The sequence below is a fragment of the Chanos chanos genome, chromosome 3 (genome assembly GCF_902362185.1).
Source record: "Chanos chanos chromosome 3, fChaCha1.1, whole genome shotgun sequence".
NCBI classification, from domain to species: domain Eukaryota; kingdom Metazoa; phylum Chordata; class Actinopteri; order Gonorynchiformes; family Chanidae; genus Chanos; species Chanos chanos.
The window spans coordinates 15,394,091-15,417,535 of NC_044497.1; the positions used below are offsets into that span (position 1 = coordinate 15,394,091).

The 23,445-nt window shown below is 42.9% G+C and overlaps 1 protein-coding gene across 1 annotated transcript; it reads left to right on the plus strand.

The window, feature by feature from the left end:
• The first annotated feature begins 2,769 nt into the window (after window positions 1-2,769).
• Window positions 2,770-22,063, plus strand: dipk2ab (divergent protein kinase domain 2Ab). The gene is made up of 4 exons (XM_030768920.1): window positions 2,770-3,165; window positions 8,397-9,280; window positions 18,187-18,490; window positions 21,043-22,063. Exons 2-4 carry the CDS (start codon window positions 8,627-8,629, stop codon window positions 21,372-21,374), a joined length of 1,290 nt encoding a protein of 429 aa, XP_030624780.1. The 5' UTR covers window positions 2,770-3,165; window positions 8,397-8,626; the 3' UTR covers window positions 21,375-22,063.
• The last annotated feature ends 1,382 nt before the right edge of the window (window positions 22,064-23,445 follow it).

A 23,445-nucleotide genomic window follows, 5' to 3' on the forward strand; every position in this document is an offset into this window, starting at 1 on the left:
CACCAATGTTATTTTATTCAATCAAAATCGCTTTTCACAAATGTGATAATCCATATAGTGAAGTCTTTTTTTTTTTTTAAATAAACTTCTTTCCCTATCAAGGACAATTAGACATTATGCTTTGCATAATGGTATGGCCTTATTCTGGCAACCACAGAACAGTATATGAGGGTCGAGGTGGATGTTGTAGATACTAATTGCCTCTTCAAACTGAGCAACACTAAATTTAATCAGACCACAAATTGTATGCTTTGCTCTTCCTAAAAGCCACCCTCTAATGGACTCAGTAATGCAATGAAATCCCTCTCTCTTGCTACTAGCACACATATGCATCAGACTTAATGACTTGAAGGTGGTCTCTAACACGGTTGGCCCACCTGATGGCCTTAGTTGCAGCCCATATTGGATTGTTAATAAGACTCCCGGCATTTGCAGAGCCCTTTCTCCAAAACACATGCTATTAATGAAGAGTTACAGCTTTTCCCTGTGAGAATGTGCCAGGTTTGTTGTCTACCTCTCTTAGCCCTCCTCTCCAGCCTTGACAATAAAAGATTAAATGAAGCATGCTTACGCGCAAAGTAAAAGCAAAGCGTAATTGGAGGCTTTATCTCTGAAGGGGGTAAAGACAGGTGACCCAAACACTCACCCCTTGTTAGACAGACCGGGCAGAGGGCAAGCAAGACACAAACTGAGGGGGAAAAAGGTAATGTCTTTAGAAAAATCATTAAATTTAGCCTGTAACTTGATTCTTTATGGACTATACTCAGTGAAAAACACAGCATGTGCATATCTGATTCAAAACAGATTACAATGTCCAATATAATGTAATCATATAGACACTATATATAAGGAACTTAAGTGCTTTTTCATTTTTTTATGTCTTGAAAGCATTTGACTGACTGGTTCAGTATTCTGTAGGTCTCCTGTGAGTAAGTAAGAGCAGGACTGATGACTGTGTTAATAATTGATTTCCATACAGTAAATGTAGTAATGGATACAATATTCCTTTAGATTAATGTAAGGTGGAGGACATTTCAGATTTAAAGATTCCATACACCTTATCCTTCATCTTCATTGGCAAATTCTTTATTATGAAGCCCGTGAGAAATGTCTGACCTCTTTTAGACAGATAATTCTGCGCTCCAGCACCAAGAGATCAGTGTGAGTCTTACTCAGGCCATTTGATACACAGTCAGCACAGTTTGACACACGCAGAGGTCACTTACTTAACATCATAAAGCTTGTAATCATGCACATTGTCTAAGCACCCATAATTTAGATTAATTAATTTCACAATCTGTTCTGAAGGGCCTATTCCTTTATTACAGCCTAAAAATTATGCTCCCCAAGATATCTGAAGGCTCAGGTGACACCTTGAGTACAGAAACTGAATTGCAGCAAATAACAATATTGTTCATAGGGTCTAGAGCTGGGGGGGCATTGTCCTGCACATCTTTGTTTTAATTGTTCATTATCACAGTTAACTGAGCTATTCAAGGGCTTGATGATTAATTGATCAGTAGAATCAGGTGTGTCAGTCCTGAGCTCAGGAGAGTTAAATATGTACGCCACCGTGCGCCCCCACATACATATGTGCTCTTGTTCTGAATAAGATTTAACTAACATAAATATGAAAACCACACCTTATCCTTCAAATTCCTGACATAGGAGGGATGCTTTCCCTTTTCGCTACAAACGTGTACGATAAAACAGTAACATAGTCTAAAATCTCTGTGCGCACGCAGGTCAGAGAAAATTTAATGTGTCCCTCACCACTAGGTGGAGGTCAATTCAAATATTTCACTATTATTTCCTTCACTCGAGGAAAGAAGTTCGCACACTAAATGTGTAACGAGGTCTGTCTTCATATTTTTCTGCTCATAGTCGATTCTTTTCTTTTTCCCTTTTTTTTCAGAAAATTGCACGCTGACATTGACTTTCACCTATGGCCCATGTGAATGAAAGCTTTAGTTGATGCCTCAACTTAACTACTGACCAAACTCAAGAGCTTTGGGGAAAATACCAAGGTGTGCCTACGGACTATTGTGAAGAGGGGTGGGGAGCCGTGTAGGGCAAATTCTGCAGCGGTATAAGACATACCCTACGGGCATTTCTCAAACTTTGGTCTTCTCGTGCCACTGCAAAAAAGTTTTATTATGGCCTGCGTTTTAATGAAATAGCGAGTGTAATATGCCAAGGGCTTGCAACCTAATTAAACATTCATTGCTGGTTCCTTTTACGTTCCCCTAGTTCCACAGATGTTGCTATTTTTGCAGGCTGGTCTCCGTCATTTGGGAGTGTGTCCAAATCCGTTGCTAGCGCTCCAGACTCCGGCCCAGATTTCTCCTTAGGGGGTTCTACCACATGCTGTCAAATGCGTCAGACAGCGAACATACACTTTTCTGAGTAGAGCTGAAAATATCATAGATTCTATTTGCTAAGAATGTGTCTTATGTCACACTGTCGATAGCATTTGCTGTTCATAAGGAGTTGTTTCAATAAAAATATTTGAACCCCCCTCTGTCATTTTAAAATTCAGAGAGCACAAAAATATTATCTTAAAGGATAACCGCTGCTTTTGGTAAAATTGGACAGAAGAGCCACCAATGGGTGGCGAGAACGCAGCCTAGACGACGCTGAAATTATTGCCTAGGAACCAATAACGTAAAGCGACTAGGGAAGTCGTAAATACTAATAGTGCAGTGTTGAAAAAAATCCGAGTATGATCTGTTGTACAGCTTGAGATATCAGTAAGCAATAGAAGCGAGACCAGAAATATTGCCGGTTCTCAAAGGAGCGGAGCTGAAAGAAACATAAAAGGGAAATACTGATGCCTAAGACGGCACACATACTCGGACAACAAAGGACTATTTGTATAAGATTGGAAAGATCCGGTAGACGAAGAGTTAAGACCAGACATCACACTGTTTATCACACTGGCTAGGTGGCTAGCTAGTTCCACAGCGATTTAGTAATGGAAAGCTCGTGCGAGTTCTCATTTTAAGGATGTAAGCTGCGCGTGGAGTGGAAGTGTCGTTGCTTGAAGGTGCCTCCGAGTATCAACTCATTGCACAGCTATATTGGTCTCAGCAACTTCGAAGAATGTCATAAAGTAAACGATCAGGCGAAATACTTCTTCGAGACACAGAGTGAAGAAAGTCTCAGGTTTGTTGACCAACCTTCTCTCTGAATATGGTATTATGTACACTGTTTAATTTACCTTTATTTTAGGAAGAAAAATTATACATATAGAAGGAGGAACTTTTCAGGTGGTTTTGCATGTTCTGCGTGAATGTTTTAGTTTAGATGATGTGTATAGTCCCATGATTTATTATCATTTTGGATGGAGATGATAAGTACTTGAGTGGTTGAACTCGTCTGTTTCTTTGATTAAAAATAATTCATTGCACCTGTGAATAAAAAACAGGTTTTCGACTGACAATTTTGCAGACATTTTGCAGTTTCTGTGGGGGATAAACCTGACAAATTTTGCCGTTTGGTTACTGTATGAGGTGATGAGGTGCGTGAGCAGCTTTATAGGGGATAAGTTTTGCGAAGTTTTCGAAGAAATCGCTTATGTCATCGTACATGAAAGTAAGCGATCCACACATTTTGGGCAGCATTGTGCAGTTGCCTCCTTTATACTCGTACGGACCAGGCGCAGGAACTCCGAAAGACGACGGTATCAGATTTCTTGGCACTGAGTTCAGACACTTGAAACAACGTAACGAGATTCTCCAGACCTGACCTCGAATTCGATCGTAGATGGGCGCTTTATTAATGCACCGTTTGTTTTGTGGTGTAATCCCCTGAGAATCACAAAGATGCAAGTTTGAAGTGAAAGATTGTGATCAAAGTTCATGAAAGTTCATTGCAATTCATGGTAAGCAAAGGAAATGCAAGTTCACTGCCCCAATTTAACAATAAGACTTTATGGTAATCCTCAGTGAATAAAATTCAGACTCTCCCTACCCCCATGTGATAAATAAAAGAATAAATTCAAGACAATGATTGGAGGTAAAAAACAAAACAAAACAACAAAAAAACAGAAGCACATTATTAATTAGTGGGTTACCTCCATAGGCAGATCTTGTAACGATCATCCAGGCTTCATGTTAGAATTTTTTTCCCCCACTCCAATTAAATTCATATTTGTCACATTACAAAATTCATGCTCCTAGATCTCAAAGAAACTCTAAATTATTAATACACCATAGGCTGATTTGAACAGCCTCTGAATAATTGTCACTGTTCTTTTTGATTATTGACTTCTTGGACAATCGTGATGATGCGTCTCTATCTGCTCCCTCTTTCATGAGCTTCGCTCCAGTCACACAGTACCTTGCTTTGTGATGTGATGGTGCAGATACAGAATCATGTAGTGTAATAGCTGTGAGTACAAGGCAAACATTGTGGCTCATTTGCACAAAGTCATTGTGCAGCTCTTTATGCTCAGAAGCTCTCCTTTGGCCCACTAAGTCCTGTGAACATACAAGTGTATTGCAGGCTTAAGTTTTGCAATAACAAATTGTTGCAAAATGCCTTTTTCGTATTTACGGAAAAGTCATTTTAGTGTGATGTAGAGAAGGACTCAGATTGTCTGTACTTTTAAGTGTTAAGTGTGGGCTGCTTGGCTGCTCTCCAGAGAAGTTTGAAAAGAGAAAATGTAGTTGGTTTTTTATATATAAGGGATTTCAATTTTTGAGGCTAAGTAGCTTTGTGTCTGTCATTTGGCTCCATCTTTTATTGTCTGTGGATATGCTGGTCTTGAGCATCTAAATTGCAGATGAACAGTTTTTTCCCTCTGAAATCAAGCATTACTGACTCCCTTTGTCAATAACCTTGGCAACTGTAGCTAGTGTTGCAGCACCATACACAGGAAGGTACTTCCTGAGCAGTGTAACCATTGTTTAAAAAAAAGAAAAGATTGTTCAGTGTTGAATGTTCTCCTGTAACCAGGCTGAACATTTGACGTGCTTAAAGACATGTAATGGGTTCCTCTAAGATTAAAGGATGTATTGTGTATTGTAGCATAATTTGATAAAGTCTGCTCTCAGCTTTAATATAGTCTGCATCTTAGAATAATTTATATAACACAGACTTTGTAAGGTGCCTTCCAAATCATAAGTAACCCTTGTAATCAGAAATCACTACGCTGACTTTTGGCAGCTCAAGGTAGTGGAGGTATAAACTGAATTCTTTAAACTGTTTCCAAAGATTTAAATATTTCAACAAGTCACTCATCAAAACACTTTCAAAGTGTTTGTGTCGGTGTTTGAACTGTCTTTTTGATGTTTTCTGATGATGATTTTGGCGCTGCTCCTCCTTCATCGCTTATTTTGTGTTGTACAAATGCATTAGACTCAAGTGTTTTTAGTACAATGGCTTACAAAGTAGCATTTTTATTAGATCTTTGGTTTCTGTCAGTGAAACAGAGTAAACTCACAGAACCTCCTCACACAGAGAAATTATACGTTTCAGTTATTTTGTGATTTTGAGTGTGTATATAATGCATATAATTACGTGCATATAATTATGTATTTATGTATATATTACATACATACATACATATATGAAACACACACACGTAAGTATGCTTTGATTGTGTTGATTGGGGTTTAAAAGGATACATTCTTTCCTTTTGTCCTTTGTGTCATGGCAGTGGCTTTTTTTTCCCTCCAAACTTTTCTGTCTCATTGTTGAGTTCCTTATTCATGATCTCAGTGTTAGTGTTCGATGTACACATGCTCAAATGACTCACTGCTTTGCTTGTGATTCTCTGGACATACAACAGCATAAATTTGGCACACTTTCCAATCAGGCTGTTTTTCAGTGGTAAACCAAGACGCGGGCCCATCCCTGGCCCCCCAGGCGTGGGCTGCCACCATCCTGCCCTGGTCATGGCTTAGAGGGAGGAGACACTACATGGGCAAATGGGCCAGTAATTCAAAACCCATGGCTGTGGGCAGGATGAGGTTGTTTCAAATGAAAACAGTTCTTTATAAAAAGCAGGCTGAATGGACCACATCTGAACTGGAGTTAAATGGGTCTGGATCTGATCAGCTGGTTACAGTTGCTGTGAACCTGGCTGTATTGCTGGATGGGTTATGTGATTAGCTTGGTCCCTTGAACATTTAACAGTGTGGATGAAATCTTTTAGAAGGGATTGACCAGACTTCTATCAATTAAATGCTGTTTTTATTTACAAACTCTTTCAAAGTTTTTAACAACTTGTTAGCATGCCATTTACCCTACAGAAGATCAGGTTTTCCTTTCTTTATTTTAGTGTTTGTCCAGAGCCCAGTCTAACAATAAGGATAACAGAAATTTAATCACTGTAGGCAGGAAAGTGAACTGAGCCTGTTCTGTTGTCTCTGTCACTCACTATTACGTAGACCTGTGTGGGGGATAGGGCTTGTTTCTGGAATTGCCCTTCATTTCATGGTTAAGAGTGAATCTGCACATTTTTCCCTTACCTTTGTCCACATTTCAAGGATAGAAAGCGGTGAAAACTATGCACTTGCCAGCTCATTTTCCAGTTCAGTTCCCACACGCTGAATGAAACAGAGATCAGATCTTAGTGTGGATGTTTCCATTGTTCTGATAGCATTCAGTTATTTTCAGTCTAACAGAAGATAAGTCAGCTTTGTCCTATCATGATTGCCGTAAGTCTCCCCGTTGCATTTCAATTTCCTTGGATTTTGGGCTTTCAGAATACAGTTGAACATTTCACGCAGTCTGAAACTATGCTGCACTTTTTCTTGTGTCCTTAGTGTCTTTTATTGCTTTAGAGGTGAGCTGAGCAGAAATATTGGTCCATTGTATATGTCCCACATGAGTGCTTTTAGGAACCTTTCCAAATGACCTAACTAGCCGTAGGAATTTTACCAATTAGTTTTCGCAGTGGAATTTAGGGCTAATTTGCAATCGTGAAACACTGCAGGTCCTTGTCTCTGTGTATAGGCATAATAGAATTCATTTAAGTAGAATAATTTTCTGGCAAACACAAAGCTACCGTCTGCATAATCACTTTCATTTGTAATTTTAATTCACCTCATGGCAGCCTGTGTCGAAAACGAGGAAGGAAGGAAGACGAAGCCATTTGAAAAGACAGCGGGAGATAGAATGAACTCAAGGGTCAAACCATTGCTCTCGTGTGTAGCAATGCAAAATGCTATGGGCTTTGGCAAGGTGCAAGAGCTCTCATAGTCTCTCAGGTGAGCTATTGTGACTGGTTTTAGCACTCACTGTCACCACCCTCAGCCACTTGCTCTCCGAGGTGCTGCTCTGTTTGTTTCTCTCCCACATCTCTCTAATGTCGATTTTAAAATGCAGCGAAAACGCCAACACGCTCTCTAATCGTGGCAGCTCGTCTGCTAATGAGCTGCACCCTCGAAAGCCATTGCTTTTAATTGGCGAGGCCTAATGACTCTTAATTGAAAATTAGGCCATTGGTGTGGTAAGGGGCCATTGCAGAGATAATGGTGTGAAGGGTCTAGTTTCCCACATTGGGCCTGAGAGGCTCAGGTGTTGACGACGTCGTCTTTCTTTTACCACAGGGGCTCGTCGGACGAGGGAGAGAAAACGGAAGCATTCATCCCCTAGCCCCTCTCAGGAGTCATTTCTTTTGCTCATTATTACCTCAGTGACACCGGGCTTTTTCAAAGAGATGGCTTCAAAGCAAGATTAAAACTTACGAGGGCAGCTCTGATCAAAGGTTAAACTTCACTCAGTTCAGCTCCCCTCAGAATACACAGAGGAGCCCTTTCATTTGAAGACAGAATGAATATGACTGGATTTGCAAGTCAGTGTGCCGCTACACGTTAAAGTGTTTATTTTCACTTGGCGATAGGAGTGATAAGATGAATGTCACAGTTCCTGTAAAATGTTGTCTTTTGAATGAATCATTACAGTCTCTATTTGCTGATGGAAGGAAAAAAAGCTGTTCGGTTTCCTCAGTGACGCTTTCTGCTGTTCATTCTGTTGTTTATTGTGATTTTTATCCAAGGTTGTGAGAAGTGTTTGTTTTTTTTTTGTTTTTTTTGTTTTTCTTCTTCGGGAAGAATGTTTAGAAGCACACGGGTTCAGTTCTTTTCGCAGTTTATTGTTCTGACTGGGTTCCATCTCATTATAACATAGAAAGTAATGAATTCTCTCAAATGACCTGAACACTTCCAATTTGTGAAACGATTTGAAATGCCACAAGGCCTGACTTTTGTTTTATGGAATAGTGTGCTTTGGCACAAAAGTTTTTGGGTTCAGGGCTGGCGATGGAAAATATTCTTTCTCATAGCGTTTAGTTACCTGTAAAAGGAAATTGGCATCTTTCTCTATGTCTCAACCATAGTGAAACGCAACGTAATGGCAGTCTTCTCTGTCTCTCTGTTTCTTTGCAGGTTTGATCATTTAGGTTCCATGGTGTGGTCCAGAGTGGGGGCCGAAGGCATGTCTCACAGGGCTCTGAGGGCTCTCTGCATGGGGGGACTCTGCCAGCGTCGTCCCTTCCTGGACCTCTAGAGAAAGATCCAGCCCAAAATGACAGAAGTCCAGTGAGCCCTGGCCCTGACGTTACTCGCAACCCCTCCTTCACCCCCTTGCCCTGCCCTGGCTGTCTAAGTGCACGAACATGCTGCGCTTCCTTCCTCTCAAGCTGGGCCGCCTTTACCGCTGTCTGAAGCTGCTCTTCGTCGTGGGCCTGTTTGTGATCCTGTTGATGAACACACACAACCTCTTTGCCTCCTTTCAGAAGAACGAGCTCACCGACCGCCGTTTTATCAACCTCAACAAGTGCCCGGCTTGCTTTGGCACCAGCTGGTGCCGCAAGTTTATGAACGGGCAGGTGTCCTTTGAGACGTGGGGTCGGTTACGTTTCCTCGACGTCTTCAACGTGAAGAACGTGTTTTTTGCACAGTACGGGGAGCCGCGGGAGGGAACAAGAAGGATAGTGCTGAAGCGCCTCGGCTCCAATCAGGAATTGGCCGAAATTGACCAGAAGATCTGCAAGAGGGCTACGGGTCGCCCACGCTGTGATCTCATTCAAGCCATGTACAAAACTGAGTTTGCCCGCCTCAATGGGGATGTCAGACTGCTAACCCCTGATGTGGTGGAGGGCTGGTCGGACCTTGTTCACTGCCCCTCTCAAAGGTTGCTGGACAGGATTGTAAGGAGGTACGCGGAGACGAAGGATTCTGGAAGCTTCCTCCTGAAGAACCTAAAGGACACGGAGAGGATGCAGCTGTTAATGACCCTAGCTTTTAATCCAGAGCCTCTTGTACTTCAGGTAGGTTTGCTCTTGTCCTCTACCTCTTGTCTGTACCCTGACAGAAACTAACTTCACCCGTGACTTATGTCATATGATATTAAATTTCGATCGTAACGTTTGTCCTTGAATTGCCCTTGACAAGTCTGCCAGCAGAAGGAACCTGCCAATTTAGTGGGCCTCAATATGAGGAAAATGTGGCTATAAATTGCAAGATATTTTTTTTCCCCCACCCACTTTCTCGCTGTGGCCATATTTCTTCATAGAAACACAGTGGTCAAGTCTGAAATAGCATAGCAACATTGCTCTGTGTGCTCTGTTTGGGTTGAGCTAATTGGATGTTCTTGCTCCAAGCCAATGTTGAACTTGGTTGCATTTTTAAACTTTTTTGAACGATAAAGAATCTGTATCTGTTACCGGAAAAAATTACTAATTCCTGTGAGTTCTCTATGATCTTGTGGAATGTTGTCCAGCCTTTGAGACTCAACTGACATAGTGGCGGTTGGCATATGTCTGTGATATCATCATCTATGATATTTCCTGTCATTTCAAATGGCTCTGAGTTGAAATGGTGGTGATAGATATAAAACTTCACTATCTGCCTATGTTTCCCAGACTGATTTACAACTGGGCAATCAATTCCAATTTCATCTGGCATTGACCGCTGCCTGAGAAGGGCTAGAACAACAAAAGGATGGCTATGTGAAGATGTTCAGTGTCTGAACTGACCTCCAATCCATCAACCAGGCACCCTGACACCCTTAGGCATTTGGACAGACAAAGGCAAGATCAGTCCTTTGGTGATTCCAATCTATAAAATCTGATTAGCTGTGTGCAGTCTCTCCTTCTCTCTGTCATGGTCTTGATCTTGATCTCACATTGCATCTGACTGCATAAGCCTTCTGAATTTTAGCCCAAACCCCGATCCAACACACACACACACACACACACACACACACGCACGCACGCTCTCACATACCTCACACTGACTGACTGACTCTGCCGTTTGGTTGTGCGTCTGCGAGTCCTCATGAATTGTTGGTTCCATTCTGAACTTATGAACTAATGGCATTGGGAATCCTTGCTTCCTGGGATTCTCTGCACAGGGTGAGAGATTGGATTATGGGCAAGCTGAATGCACAGAGCACAGGAAGAGCTAACCGAGAACAGCACCTGAGGGCTTCACAAATGTGTTCACTCAGAGGAGTCGAGGAAAGGGGAGAGAGAGAGAGAGAGAGAAGGGGGGAAAAAAACAGATATGGAGGAACGTTTGAAGAAGGTTAGGGGGAGGGATTGCTACAGACCATGAAGAATTCATGATTTCTGTGGAGACTTTGCACTAAAACATGGATGCCCTGCTGTGCTCTGGGTGTTTTATAAGCCCAAAGCTTCACACTTTACCTCCTCTCGGACACAAGCGCTACTGTCTTCAACCTCTGACACCCAGACATATCAAGAAATGAAATCTTTTAGGAACTTTGTGCTTTTATCATTCACCTCTGTCTCTGTCTCTTTCTCTCACCCCACACTTTTTCCACTTTGTGTAGAACTGAAGCAGCACTCTGCTTCATTCACCGCTTCCTCAGTTTCCAGTCTCTACTGTGAAGCTACTGGCAGTAAATTTGCCCCCTCCCGGTTTGCTGTGTGAGAAACCAGGCCCTCTTTGTCAGTGGAAAACAATCCTCAGAGCTGTTTTGAGGTTGGCCCACAACACGCTTTCTATGTACTCTCAGGAATAGCAGCGTGCTCTCCTGACTCAGTCACGTGTAACGTAAATTTTACTTCAGGGAATAAATATTTTTAGAGCACAAAATGAAGGTAAAGGAACATGAAAATCCTTGTGAGACGTTAAAGCCCCTGTTGTCTGTTTTATCTTAGCTGTAGTGGTCCATGAAATGCAGATGCCAACAAACACCCTGTGTGTATTTAAATCTTTTTTTTTTTTTTTTCCCCCTTTCTGCAATAACACATCTTCCCCTCGGTTTAAATCACGAGAGCCTTACAGTCTATTCATTTTTACTGCTCTGTGTCTCTTTTGAAACATAGCAGACGTTAGAGATTTTTGTCCCATCGTAAGATTAAAGATGGATATATAAAAAAAAAGTGTCCGTTTATTCGTTTTTCTTTTCGTTCACTTCAACCACCTTTTTTTCTTTTTTTTTTTTCTTTTTACATAGTCAAGCCTGGTTAGCCGTAAGCATGTGACTGTGCTAGCCAGCTTATGTTAGTGCAGGGCTGTCTGCTCAGTCACCCTGACAACTCAACATGACAGGCCTGTGGGGGTAACTCAGTCAAGGGTGGACTTGTTTCCCCCAGACCTAAATCTGTTCATCGAGACACTCTCTCTTCCACCTGACACACACACACACACACATCCCTTACACACAGTGTATTCAGTTGCTGCGGCACAAGAGAAAAAACTAAAACAAAACAGCGGCATGTCACCTTTAATGCTTTCCTTTTTGAGAGCACCAGAAATCAAATGCAAGGTCGTCTCCTCAGAGGAGGGAAATGGCAAGTACAAGGGAAAAAAAAAAAACAACAACCCCAAAACAAAACCAAAAAAAAAAAAAAGAAAAACCCCAGCGGAAACCTCTTTGTGCATAGACAGTCTCTGCTTATCCTTGCTGCGTTTTGTTTCAACTGCAACCTTCATGGATGCGGTAGTTCAGGAAGCTTTGAGTAAACACAGGTAATGGTAATGTTCTTTTTGACAAAGGCATTTTCTGTTCTGTTGACTTAATCAGTTTAGAGTGGAATCACATCTCTGGTCCTCAAATAAGATTAACCATAAATCTCCTTAAACTCAATAAATCTGATTGTCCTCCTTAGCCCATTAGGCTTTTTTCTTCTTGATTACATACTTTTTTTAAAATTTTAATTGCAAATGTTACAGCGGTATATTTTGTTAAAATTGTCACCTAGTAGCTGGTTGACCTTCTTCTAATGCATTCTCTGATTTGTCAATGGCTCAACAATGTGAGCAAAGTTCTCTGCAAATCCCATTTAAGCTCTAGTCTCTAATTAGATCACCTTTATTGGTGGTCTGTTGGTTTTTACATAGGCTTGTGTTTAGACACTTAGCCTGGTTTAAGTGCTCACAGACGGACTCTGACAATTGAGGAACAGTCATAGCTTTGACTGAGCAGACTGAATCCTGTTAGAGTAACTGAAAGAATTGATTTGGACTGTTCCTCTTTGGCTGTCATCCCTGGATGGGTGGATGGTCTGAAGAAGAAAGGTGGCTGGTAGGTGGTGTGTGTGTGTGTGTGTGTGTGTGTGTGTGTGTGTGTGTCTGTCTGTCTGTCTTACTCACAGAGTGTTCCTTTATGAATAGGCTTGGCCTCATGCACAGCCTAATCCTTTCCACACACACACACACACACACACACACATACATACATGCAGCAGCTGTGTTTGGTTAAGGAAATGCCCGTGGCTGTTCTTGGAGACCTTCTCTCTCTCTCTCCCACTGTTTTCTGCTGTTGCCCTCCCGGTGCCTGCCTCCCAGAATGCATTTGTGTGGCAGTCAGACACAGCAGGACTGTGACATGCCCAGATCCATCACCAGCCATTTTAAGGAAATCATATGAGTTAATAAAGCAAGCTTTACCCCCGTTGGCTAGCTTTCGGTTAAGGCTTGCATGCTTTTTTCTTTTTATCGTAAAACAAGTCAGCAGAAGGTTAAGCACCGGTTGAAGGTCTGCAAGCTTGTTACTGCTTGACAATTTGTAAAATGTTTCTTCAAACTAAAATTCTAGACTTCATTAGATATTTCTAGCAGCTTGTAAAGAGACAACTGACTGGTCCTGACACAAACTGACGTAACTGGTTTTTCATAAGCTTTTCACCAGTCTATGAGACACTTCTCTCAGACCTCTAATTCTGCCAGGGGCCTGTCAGGTCCAATGCTTGGTTTGTTGTCTCTGTCTGGAAGTCGGCGATATCGCTTGCGCTGAATACTGGCTCAGTGTGTAAGACCAGAGAGAGGTGGGTCCCTGCCATCCCATAACTTCATGAACCTCACACCTCAAGCGAGTAAGACTTACAGCCCAGTCTGGAGGCATTGCCGTAGCTTTGACCTGGCTCAGATCCTCAAGAACCAGCTCACGATGTTCGGTCCTGGCCGTCAAGCCCTGCTTCATTCAGCCTCTCCACTCAGGAAATGGAGCCGTAAACTTAGACCTAACAATCTGTGTCTCACAAGGACCAGATGCCTCCTCAACTTGGGCTGATCTCTCCACTCCTTTCTCTCTTTCCCTCTCACTCTCTCTTTCCCTCCTGCTCCGTTTCCTTCTCCCTCCCTCCCTCCCTCCTCCCTCTCTCCTCCCTCTCTTGCTCTCTTGTGCTCTCTCTCTGTCCTCCCACCTTTCTGTTTCTCTGTCCTCCCTCATGGTTTGCACTAGCCACGTGTTCAGTATAGTGAGCGTCTAGATGGAACAGCCAAGCGGGGTGGGGTGGAGGGGGGGGGGATGTCTGGTTTTTTGGGTGGTGGTGCCTGCCAGGGACTGGGATTAGTGAGGATCCCCTAAGGAACGGGCATTCTCTGTGGACTGACTGGGTTTTAAACTTTAATGGCCAGCAAAATGCCAGACAGTACAACGCCACGCTTTTCTCTTCCCATGCAGTGAAGGTCAACAGCAAAAGTTTGAGAGGAAAGGGCAGATGTTTAAAGTGAAGAACAGGTCCAGATAAGAATCCCCCTTCTGCTGCCTTTTGGGTTTAAATCCACTTATTTTTAGAACATGTTATCCTTTACTGGATGGTGTCAGGCGATGTAATATGTCTTTCGCAGTGAGTAGAGGAGTTGGTTTCAGCGGCATGGTTTGTTGTCTGAGAGTTTTGCGCCATTCTTTGTGAAACACACCAACACACGGACGCTAAATGCTTGCCCAGACGTGTTTGTTGTGAAGCAGAGGGATTGACGAGGGCAGAAAATGCAGAGAATTTCACCACACCCTGTCAGAGCTTTTGAAATGTTGGGCTAGTCTCTGCTGCCCACATGAAAAGAGCTTCACACGTAGTGCTAATTGCTGTTGTCTATAATGAGGCTTAAGTTGTGGTGGGCATGTGAGCATGGCTATATTTTTTATCACACCGTCTTTTCCTGTGGAGTGAATGAAGAGCGATGAAGCGTCTGTAACACAGATGACTGAACACACAAGTGATTTTTAACTGGGGGAGCTACGCAGAGGGACTTCAGAAGCTGTTTTTGGCAGACGAATATGTGTAATCTACCCAGTCACGTTTTGGTCATCAAACACACGGACACACACACACACACACACACGCGCGCGCACACTCACACTCACACTCTCTCTCCCTCCCACGGGGTATCTCTTTGGAAGGGCATGCTATTGTGAGCAGATGTCAGGTCGCAGGTGTGTGTTCCTGGGCATTTCGCTCCTTTCGTTTCATCCTCTCCTCTGGAGGCAGGCCATTTGTCTGAGAGCGTGTTTCATTTTCAGAAGGGTGAGATGCCTCTCAGCATATTAGAGGTGGGTGCACAACATTCAGCATGCTCAAACACTCTCTCTCTCTCTCTCTCTCTCTCGCTCTCTCCCTCTCTCCCTCTCTCCCTCTCTCTCTCTCTCTCTCTCGCTCTCTCTCTCTTTCTCTCGCTCTCCCTATCTCTCTCTCTTGCTCTCCCTCTCTCTGCGTGTCTCTTCATCTCCCTTCCTCATTCACACACACATGCTTGATAACTCACAGCCCTTCTGTTAGTCAAAGTAAACATGATCTTTCATTTTGTTCCTCTTAACTCCTGTCACTCACCAGCATTCTTTACGACCATGTTAGACTTCTCCCGTTCATCTGCATGGTACACATTTTTCATTCTTAACTTCCAGAATAGCGCTCCAACCTGTCCTTTTTTGCTCAGTGGTAGATGTTGTTACTTTGACAATTCTAGTATTTTTTTCCCTTACTTCAGAGCAAGTGATGACTTACACAAGTCTTCAGGAGAGACATGTTGCTTTTGACCATATTCTTCCTTGAAGTATTTAAAGAAGGTCAGAGACGCACAATAGATTAAAAACTTAATGTTTTATATTGTGTCTTCTAGAGCCAGAGGTAGCGAGGAGAAGTCAGAGCTGAAGCTTTGTTTGTATAGATGAATGCCTGACCTCACCCAATATGCTTTGTTTGTAAGCTTTGTGTGAAAGTGTCTTAACACTTAACACATGATGCTCTGAAGAGAAAGAAGAAAGGTGATGTCATATGGCCTTCTGTGCTTCAGCACTTCTCAACACCCTATCTCCACCTTCTCTCTCTCTCTCTCTCACACACACACACACACACACACACACACACACACACACACACACAGAGTCTCATTTTTTTTTTTTCTTACCTGTTTTTAAATAAAGTGCAGTGGATGTTATATGAGCCTCCAGTTTCCAATTTATTTCACTACTTCAACGCCTCATCGGCAACATTAATGACTTCTACCCGGTTTGCCATTTAAAGACCACTCGGGGAACGTGATTGGTTGGGCGCGCCGAGCATTTATCAGCCCCCCTGTAGGCGGCCTCTGCGCTCCCACGTTACGCCTTAAACAGAATTACTTCATCAAGAACACAATTACAGCAAAAAGTTCCCCTGTTAGACGCAAACCGAGTGAACTTAACGCTCTGTAGGGAAGTTATGCATGGATTCATTAGCGCCAACCTCACGTCATGCAGAATGACGCTTTTGCTCTGGCCGTGTTCGCAGAGCTCGGAAAAAACGGGCAACGTCAAGGCATTTTCATAAGCGATGCTGACAATGTTGGGGAGATGAGCTCCAGGGCTTTCCTTAGTCAGGTCTTTTTGAAGGAGAGAGAAAGAGAGAGGGGTAGAGAGAGAGAGAGAGAGAGAGAACCTGGCCCCAGCTCTCATTTACAAAGCACACCGGCAACAAAACCCCACACGTTAGCTGCTGGCCTGCCATGAATTTTTTAACTCCTTTCCTCCTTGACACACTGTTTGATGATTGCAGACTCCTCCATTCGTCTCTCTTGCTCTCCCCCTCTCCCTCCCTTTGTTTTACTCTCTCACTGTCTCGCTTGCTCTCTTCCTCTCTCTCTTCCTGACTATCTCTTCCCCCCCCCCTCTCTCTCTCTCTCTCTCTCTCTCCTGGTTGTCCTCCTTTGAAGCTGAGCTGGCTTGATTGAATTGCACAGGAAGCTTTGCTGGAAGAGAGCCGTGCTCTAAGACTGGCCAGTTCTCAGTTTGATTGACCAACTGATCTCTTATTGACCAAGTCCCTCTCCTCTCTCACAGCCTGCACTTACAGCACTGCCAGAAGCACTGCTTATGGCTACCATTAATTGGTAATCATATGGAGAGTAAGCTAATGCTTTGATTATGGTTTGTTTAACAGTTTGCAGGGTTATAATTAGTACCGTTTCTGTATATGCTGGGGGCTGGCTGGTTAAATGCAGTGTGACCGTGTGTGTGTGTGTGTGTCTACTCTTAGAGTTTGTATGGTGAACATGTTTATCAAGTTGTTTTGTTTGTACCTTCAGCAGTTTGACTTTTTATCATTTACCCATGGCCCCCTTTTCCCTGCTGAGGCTTCCACACAAAGAGTCAAAGTTTCAGATTGCTCCACTGCCTGTAAGAGTGCTATGGAGTGATAGACAGAGAGACGGGTAGATTCAGTGTGAAGGTTCAGTGCAATAGCCTTGAGCAGAAAGTAAGAACAGAGTAGTTTTGCTCACTTATCTATTCCTCACCGCCAGCTAATGAAAATGACTCCAGACCAAATTGTGTCTTGAATGCGCCCAATATTAATACACCCAACCCCCTCCACCTGTCAGAGTGTGTGTTTTTAAATAATATGTGTATTTTGAAATATTCATGAGAGCCCACATTAAACATTAACGACCTTCTCCTCCCAATCAAATGTGCCGGATAGATTTCCACCGCCGTGAAATGGTAGAGAGAATCCATAGGTATCCACACCTTTTCCTATGTGAAACACCCAGTCTCCAATATGAGCGAAGCCTGAGAGATTCATTAGTGTAGCATGGAAGACAGGATGAAACGCCAAACCCACACCACGTCCCTGCAGCCTTTTATTTATACATATATTTTTTTACTTTCCCGCCTGAAAGCAGCACGAAGGACGACTTATTTTAAAGGGGATCATTAAAAATCACGAGTGGCACAGCGATAGAATCAACCCGACTTGATATGATCTCGAGCGTTCAGTCAGCCGTCGTACAAGCATGTTTGTTTTTCATTCTCTTCTCTCTAATTTGGGCTCTCTCATATGCAGTTTCCTCTGCCCTTATACGGAGAGCGGCACAGGAACGAGGAACGGTAATGAGACAGGCCCACTCAAGGCCCTGGGAGATCAGAGCTCTTACTCAGCCCGGGCTACTTTACTCGCCTCATTTGAGGCGTGTGTGTGTGTGTGCGCGCGTCCATCTGTGTCTCGGTTTGTGTGCGTGCGCGCGTGTGTGTGTGAGCGCATCTGCATTAAAAAAGATTGCAAACCTCTCTCTCCAGATCGAAGCAACCTCTGCGTATATAATGAATGAGGGGAGAAACAACAAATATTGATAAAAATGGCAAGTGTTTTCAGCATTCTAGGATTGTATTAATAATGTTTGAGAAAGACCTTCCTGTTCCTGGTCAGGTAATTCTATTATAGAGGACTCTGCTGTTAGACAGCTTTTAGACACACAGCAGAAGTGAGTGAAGCCAAGTCAAATGCTTTTGTAGTCTGAATTACCTCGGCGTCGGAGCTGTAAGCAGGGTTCATTAAAATATTAACTTACCGGCCTGTTTACACGCTTGCATTACAAAGACCATTTAATTTGGCCTCTGCGGTGACTCAGACATACCTGGGCCCGTTCTTTCAGTCCACTCCAGCAGCGCGTTACTATAAATCTCTCGTTTTCACACCTCTCTCTCTCTCTCCTTCCCGTGTTTCTGCAGAGCTTTCCGTCAGACGAAGGCTGGCCGTTTGCCAAGTACCTGGGAGCCTGCGGCCGCATGGTAGCCGTCAATTACGTGGGGGAGGAGCTGTGGAGCTTTTACGACGCTCCGTGGGAGAAACGGGTGGACCTGGCCAAACAGCTGATGGACATCGCCGAGCAGCTGACCAACAATGACTTTGACTTCGGCCTCTACCTCCTGGACGTGAGCTTCGACAACTTCGCCGTAGGCCCGCGGGACGGGAAAGTCATCGTAGTGGACGCTGAGAACGTGGTAGTGGCTGACAAACGTCTAATCAAACAGAGTGAGTAGCCCTCCATTTTTTTTCTTTCTGTTTGTTTCTTTTTTTTTTCTCTCTTTTCCACTATCTCTAACTCATGGCGTTCTTAAGGGCTTATGATTCAGGTCAGCTGCACTGATTTTCCTCCCTGTTAAACATGCTGGATTTGGCCTCAGATTATAATAAGTTGTGACCCCACAGTATCTCCTATATTCCATAGACGGAACAATCCCCCCCCCCCATGAAACATCTGTATCTGTTCTTTAGATCACTCTTTGGTATTACGACTTTGGAGTACATCTTTACTTTTAGAGCAGGTATCTAAATGTGTGTATAGATCGAGGGATTTTCACCTCTCCAGGAGTAATATATTTAAGCACACAGACTGTGTTTTCTTTGCTATCAGAGAGATGAACAGATCTATGGATGACAAGATTGTGGGAGAGTTGGTCTCTCACGTTTTCTCTCATGTTTGTTCACTGTGAAACACTACAAAGCTCAGACAATGAGATGTACCTATATTTTGCATCAGCTACAGTCACCTTTCATATTGACATTATGTAAAGAGCAGCTGATAATATAACCGCACACGGTCCTGCTTTTTTTTTTCCTGTTTAGTTTTCCCAAGATGTGTGGAAGTGTCTCATGTGATGTGTTTGTTTAGGGTGATATATCAGTTAGACAGAGTCTAAACATCAGACCACAGACCATAGTACAAAGTTTGGCACAAAGCAGATGGACTCTGTGTGTGTCTGTGTGTGTGTGAGCGAGAGATACGTGAGGACAGAACGACACCAATTTAGTCCCTCCTGAACGGAGGACTTGTCATGCTGTCAAAAGCCTTACAGAACAGTGCTGTCAGTCTGGCCCACTCAAGAGAGAGAAAGTGTGTTCGCAAGGTCAGCCTCCCCTTTACAGAGCAAAAAACACCTCTGGCATTGCAAATCAAGCGTCATCTCCTCACTAGGTCAGTTTGTCAGGAAAAGTATTAAAGTAGCGTTTTTAAAATCTTCTCTCACATAACTGGTATTTGGTTATGTAGTGTTGTGGCTTTTAGTAGGGGATTATTAGTATCAAAGAAAATGCATTTAAAAAATTATCGCCTGCATTAATGTCCAGGCGGAAGGAATAATGTGAAATTGAATTTTATTCAGACACATGCAGGGTCTAAAATGCTGTCTCTCTGTGGGTTCATTTATCAATGGGAATAAAGTGACTTAAAAAAATAAATTAATTAAAAAAAGAGAGAGGGAGAAACATTTAAAAGCCCTAATGACAATTAGAGACTCTCTCTAGCACACTGACCTGGGCCCCTGGGTACTGCATGTTTGTGAAGCACACAAGGGTTGAACCTTAAATGAATTAATGCTTGAGGAAAGCTCAGCTTGACTGAATGCTCTGAGTCAAACTCTTCCCAAAGCGTTCCCTGGGAATACAAACATGCTCTCCAGCGCTCTCCCACATCCTGTAAATGGGTAGACTTCTCTCTTACTCTCAGAATCAGAGGGTATGTGCATCTACATGTATGCGCGTGTGTTTGTGACTGCGGAGTATGGACGTGTTGGGTGTGAGAAATATCGGGAGGATAGGAGATGACAGCAGCTGATTTGCATTGGAAACGAGGTGATTTGTATAGCCAAATGCACTCTGCTGCTGTGGTATTTTTTGAGGCGAAGGTTACGTAGACTTTGTTTTGGAGGACAGCTGTGAAGCATTCCTCAAATATTGCAAATTAGGGAATATATTTTCTTACTCTACTCATTTTTATCCTGGTGAAACATGCGCTCACGCACACACACGCACACGCGCACGCACACACATTCCCATCTCTCATCTGTGTAGTAGCATAGTAGAGTCTAATGAAACACATTTCTGTATGGACAGCGGTCACCTCTGATGCCGACTGCCAGTCACTGTGAGGTGTAGTGTGGGTAATTGGCTTCTCCTCACCACTCCTTTCCTGAGCTCACACACATCCGTCTTCATCCAGGGGGTCATTGATTGGGCTGAGGGGACCGGTGCCTGGGGCCCCCCAGCCTCTCTGAAAGGCCGTAAAAGTTTGATTGAGTCATAAGAGGTGAGGGAGGGGTGTTTGTGCAGGAGTGCATTAAGCCACGGTAGTACTGATTATGGGCTAGCATCCCCAGAGTCTCAGTTTCCATTGATTTGCCTGTTAACGCAACCCCAACGAGTTTTTTTTTTCCCCCATCATTGGAAATGTTATTTATTTGCTCTGGTTACTGAGGCTCTAAAGAAATAACAGCAGTGCTGAAGTGGTATGGATCAACGATATGGTGTGGTTTTTTTTTTGGGGGGGGGGCTTGGGGGAGGAGACCGATTCCTTTGTTTTCATTAAGAAAAGGACAGACTGTATTCTAGATGCATCCTCATAATTGCTTTTGTGCTCGGACAAAATGTAATGTTGCGCCTGTTTTTTTTTAGTTGTATTTTGAAAATCTATACATTTTTTTTCTCCATATATTTCATGATTTTGAAATGCATTAAAAAGAGGTTGAACTTCCCGGTAGACCCTACCTACCTTACAAATTTTCTCTCCTCCCCCTCTTTCCTCACAGATAAGCCAGAGAACTACGACGTGTGGTATGAGAGCAAATTCGAGGAGTGCGACAAGGAGGCATGCCTCTCCTTCTCCAAGGATGTGCTGTGTTCCCGGGTTACCGTCGATCACAACTACTACGCCATCTGCCAGAACCTTCTCTCACGGTACGCGACGTGGCGCGGAAGTTCCGGCGGCCTCCTCCACAACCCGCCGCCGCACGTAGCCAAAGATGGACAGTTGGAGGCCCTGCTAGACGAGTGTGCCAACCCCAAGAAGCGCTATGGACGCTTCCAGGCAGCTAAAGAACTGCGCGAGTACCTCACCCAGTTAAGCACCCCGGCCAGGTAATGAACAGTTTCGGCGCTGGCCGCCACCTCAGCCAGGGCGGCAGTGTCCTCGCTGATCTTCGAAAACCCTGTTCCCACTTCTCCATCGACGTCCCTCCCTCAACGTGTCAGCTCGTGTTTGTTTACCTGAATCACAGTCGTAGGAAAAAAAGAGATAAAAAAAAAAAGAGAAAAGAACCAAAACAGCTCATTTGAGTTTACATCACAACCCCTTTTGACTTTTAGAAGCTCTATCCAGTGTCTAATAGGATTCTTACCACCGTAGACAGTCTCTTTTGGAGCCACTGGTAAAGGAAGTGAAATCAGAAGCTGAAGCTCAAAGCTCAATGCTAAACTTAGCTTTTCAGACACATCATCGTTTTGGAACTGTGGTCATCTTCTTCGTGCTAATTTGCCCATCAGGATCTCATACTTTCATTTGGAATTGGACTCTTGTGTTGCTTACATTGACTTAGAGCTCATCTAAGAGCTTATGTTAATTATTTTGGGTGTTGGGGTATACTCCGTGTTGAAGACAGGGCTTGCATCGATCTTCCAAGGAGTTTCAGATTTTGTGAACACACCCTCTAAGGCAGCTGGAAATGCCCATTTGAAAGCAGGTAGGTGGGCAAGCTGCCTGTACATGTGAGAGGGGCATGTCTTAGTGTCTTTTACTTAAGGGAATCACTTTGACTCACTTTGAGTTTGGCAATCAACATTTCTCAAAATGTTTGACCATGTTAAGGAAAAAATGTGTACATAGGAATAGAGGGGGGGGGGGGGGGGGAGAGAGATAGAGAAAATGTAGAGGCTCATGTGTCGCAGTTGTTTTGGACATACCAAAGAGTTTGGCTTTATGTAAGTAAAAAAAAACAACAAAACAAAACAAAAAGGCTGTACCTTAGGAGCAATCCCATTGCTTAATGTTAAAATAAACACTTCAGAAACGCCCGAGGAACACTAGAGCAGTGAGAGTCTGTCCGAAGAGAAAATGGCAAAGTTATTTAATTCGTATTATTTTGCTGGCATTAATAAGCTAAGTCCAGTGTAAGCGGAAATGAGTCTGAATGGTGCATTGCTGTTGCAATAAAGGAGTACCAGTCTCTCTAATTGGCCATTCATGAGAAGTAATGGCCTTTTCCCCCTTATAGAGGCCCAGTGCAGCATTATCACGTGACCATTTAGAAAGAACCAGAGTGGGTATCTGCGTATACATGCAAAAAAACAAAAAACAAAACTTGCACTGGTATTTTACGTTTTAATTTCACAAGCCTGAAAATTAAATTTATCAAAATTTAATTGGATGTCCCTAACACTCAGCATCAGTTATTTCAAACCACCGTGTTTTTTTTTTTCCTCTTTCTTTCTGGACTTCTAATGATTGGTTTGATTTTTGCACTTGTTGGACCAATGAACTGAATCAAGTCCCTAATGTGTCATCAACTGATAATTAAGAATGAAAGTTCTGACTCAAAGCATTTGTAGGATTACCCTTAATATAAAAACGGTATGTTGTCAAGTCTGATTACAAACACATTTGAGTTATTTACACCTTCTCTGTGCGAATTATGGATGTAAAAAAAGGAATTCAATTTAACAAGTTGTTGCTTTTTCCCCATTTCCGGGCTGACAAGCCTGTTTTAATTTGGAAAAGCAATGTGTGCAGTTTGTCCATTGTCACTCTAAATCTCCTCATTTCCTTGATTCAGACTTTGTTAGGATGGCCTGCCCCTGTAAGTGTGGGAGTGGGAGGGATTTATCTGTGCATAAATAACTGTCTGCTTTTTGTACTGTAATTTTTTTCCCCCTTCATTTGAGTATTATATCAGCAGTGTCTGATTTTACTGTGCCTTTCATTCAAAAGTTGTACTGACAACTTTTTAGTGGGTTTAAATATCAAATAAATGACTATATATATATATATATATATATAAATATAAATATATATACTTATTTAATGTGTGTTGGCTAATCTGTGTGGATGTCTTATCTTATCTTATCTAAATCTTACTTAACCACAAAGTAATCACAAAGCATATTCCTGTGTTCTTTAAAAAACAAACAAACAAACAAACAAAAATCTGTAAGAAGAG

Coding starts and splice junctions, on each gene's coding strand:
- dipk2ab (XM_030768920.1), top strand. CDS start 8,627: ATGCTGCGCTTCCTTCCTCTCAAGCTGGGCCGCCTTTACCGCTGTCTG. Junction 9,281..18,186: donor CAGAGCCTCTTGTACTTCAG/GTAGGTTTGCTC, acceptor GTGTTTCTGCAG/AGCTTTCCGTCAGACGAAGG. Junction 18,491..21,042: donor CAAACGTCTAATCAAACAGA/GTGAGTAGCCCT, acceptor CTTTCCTCACAG/ATAAGCCAGAGAACTACGAC.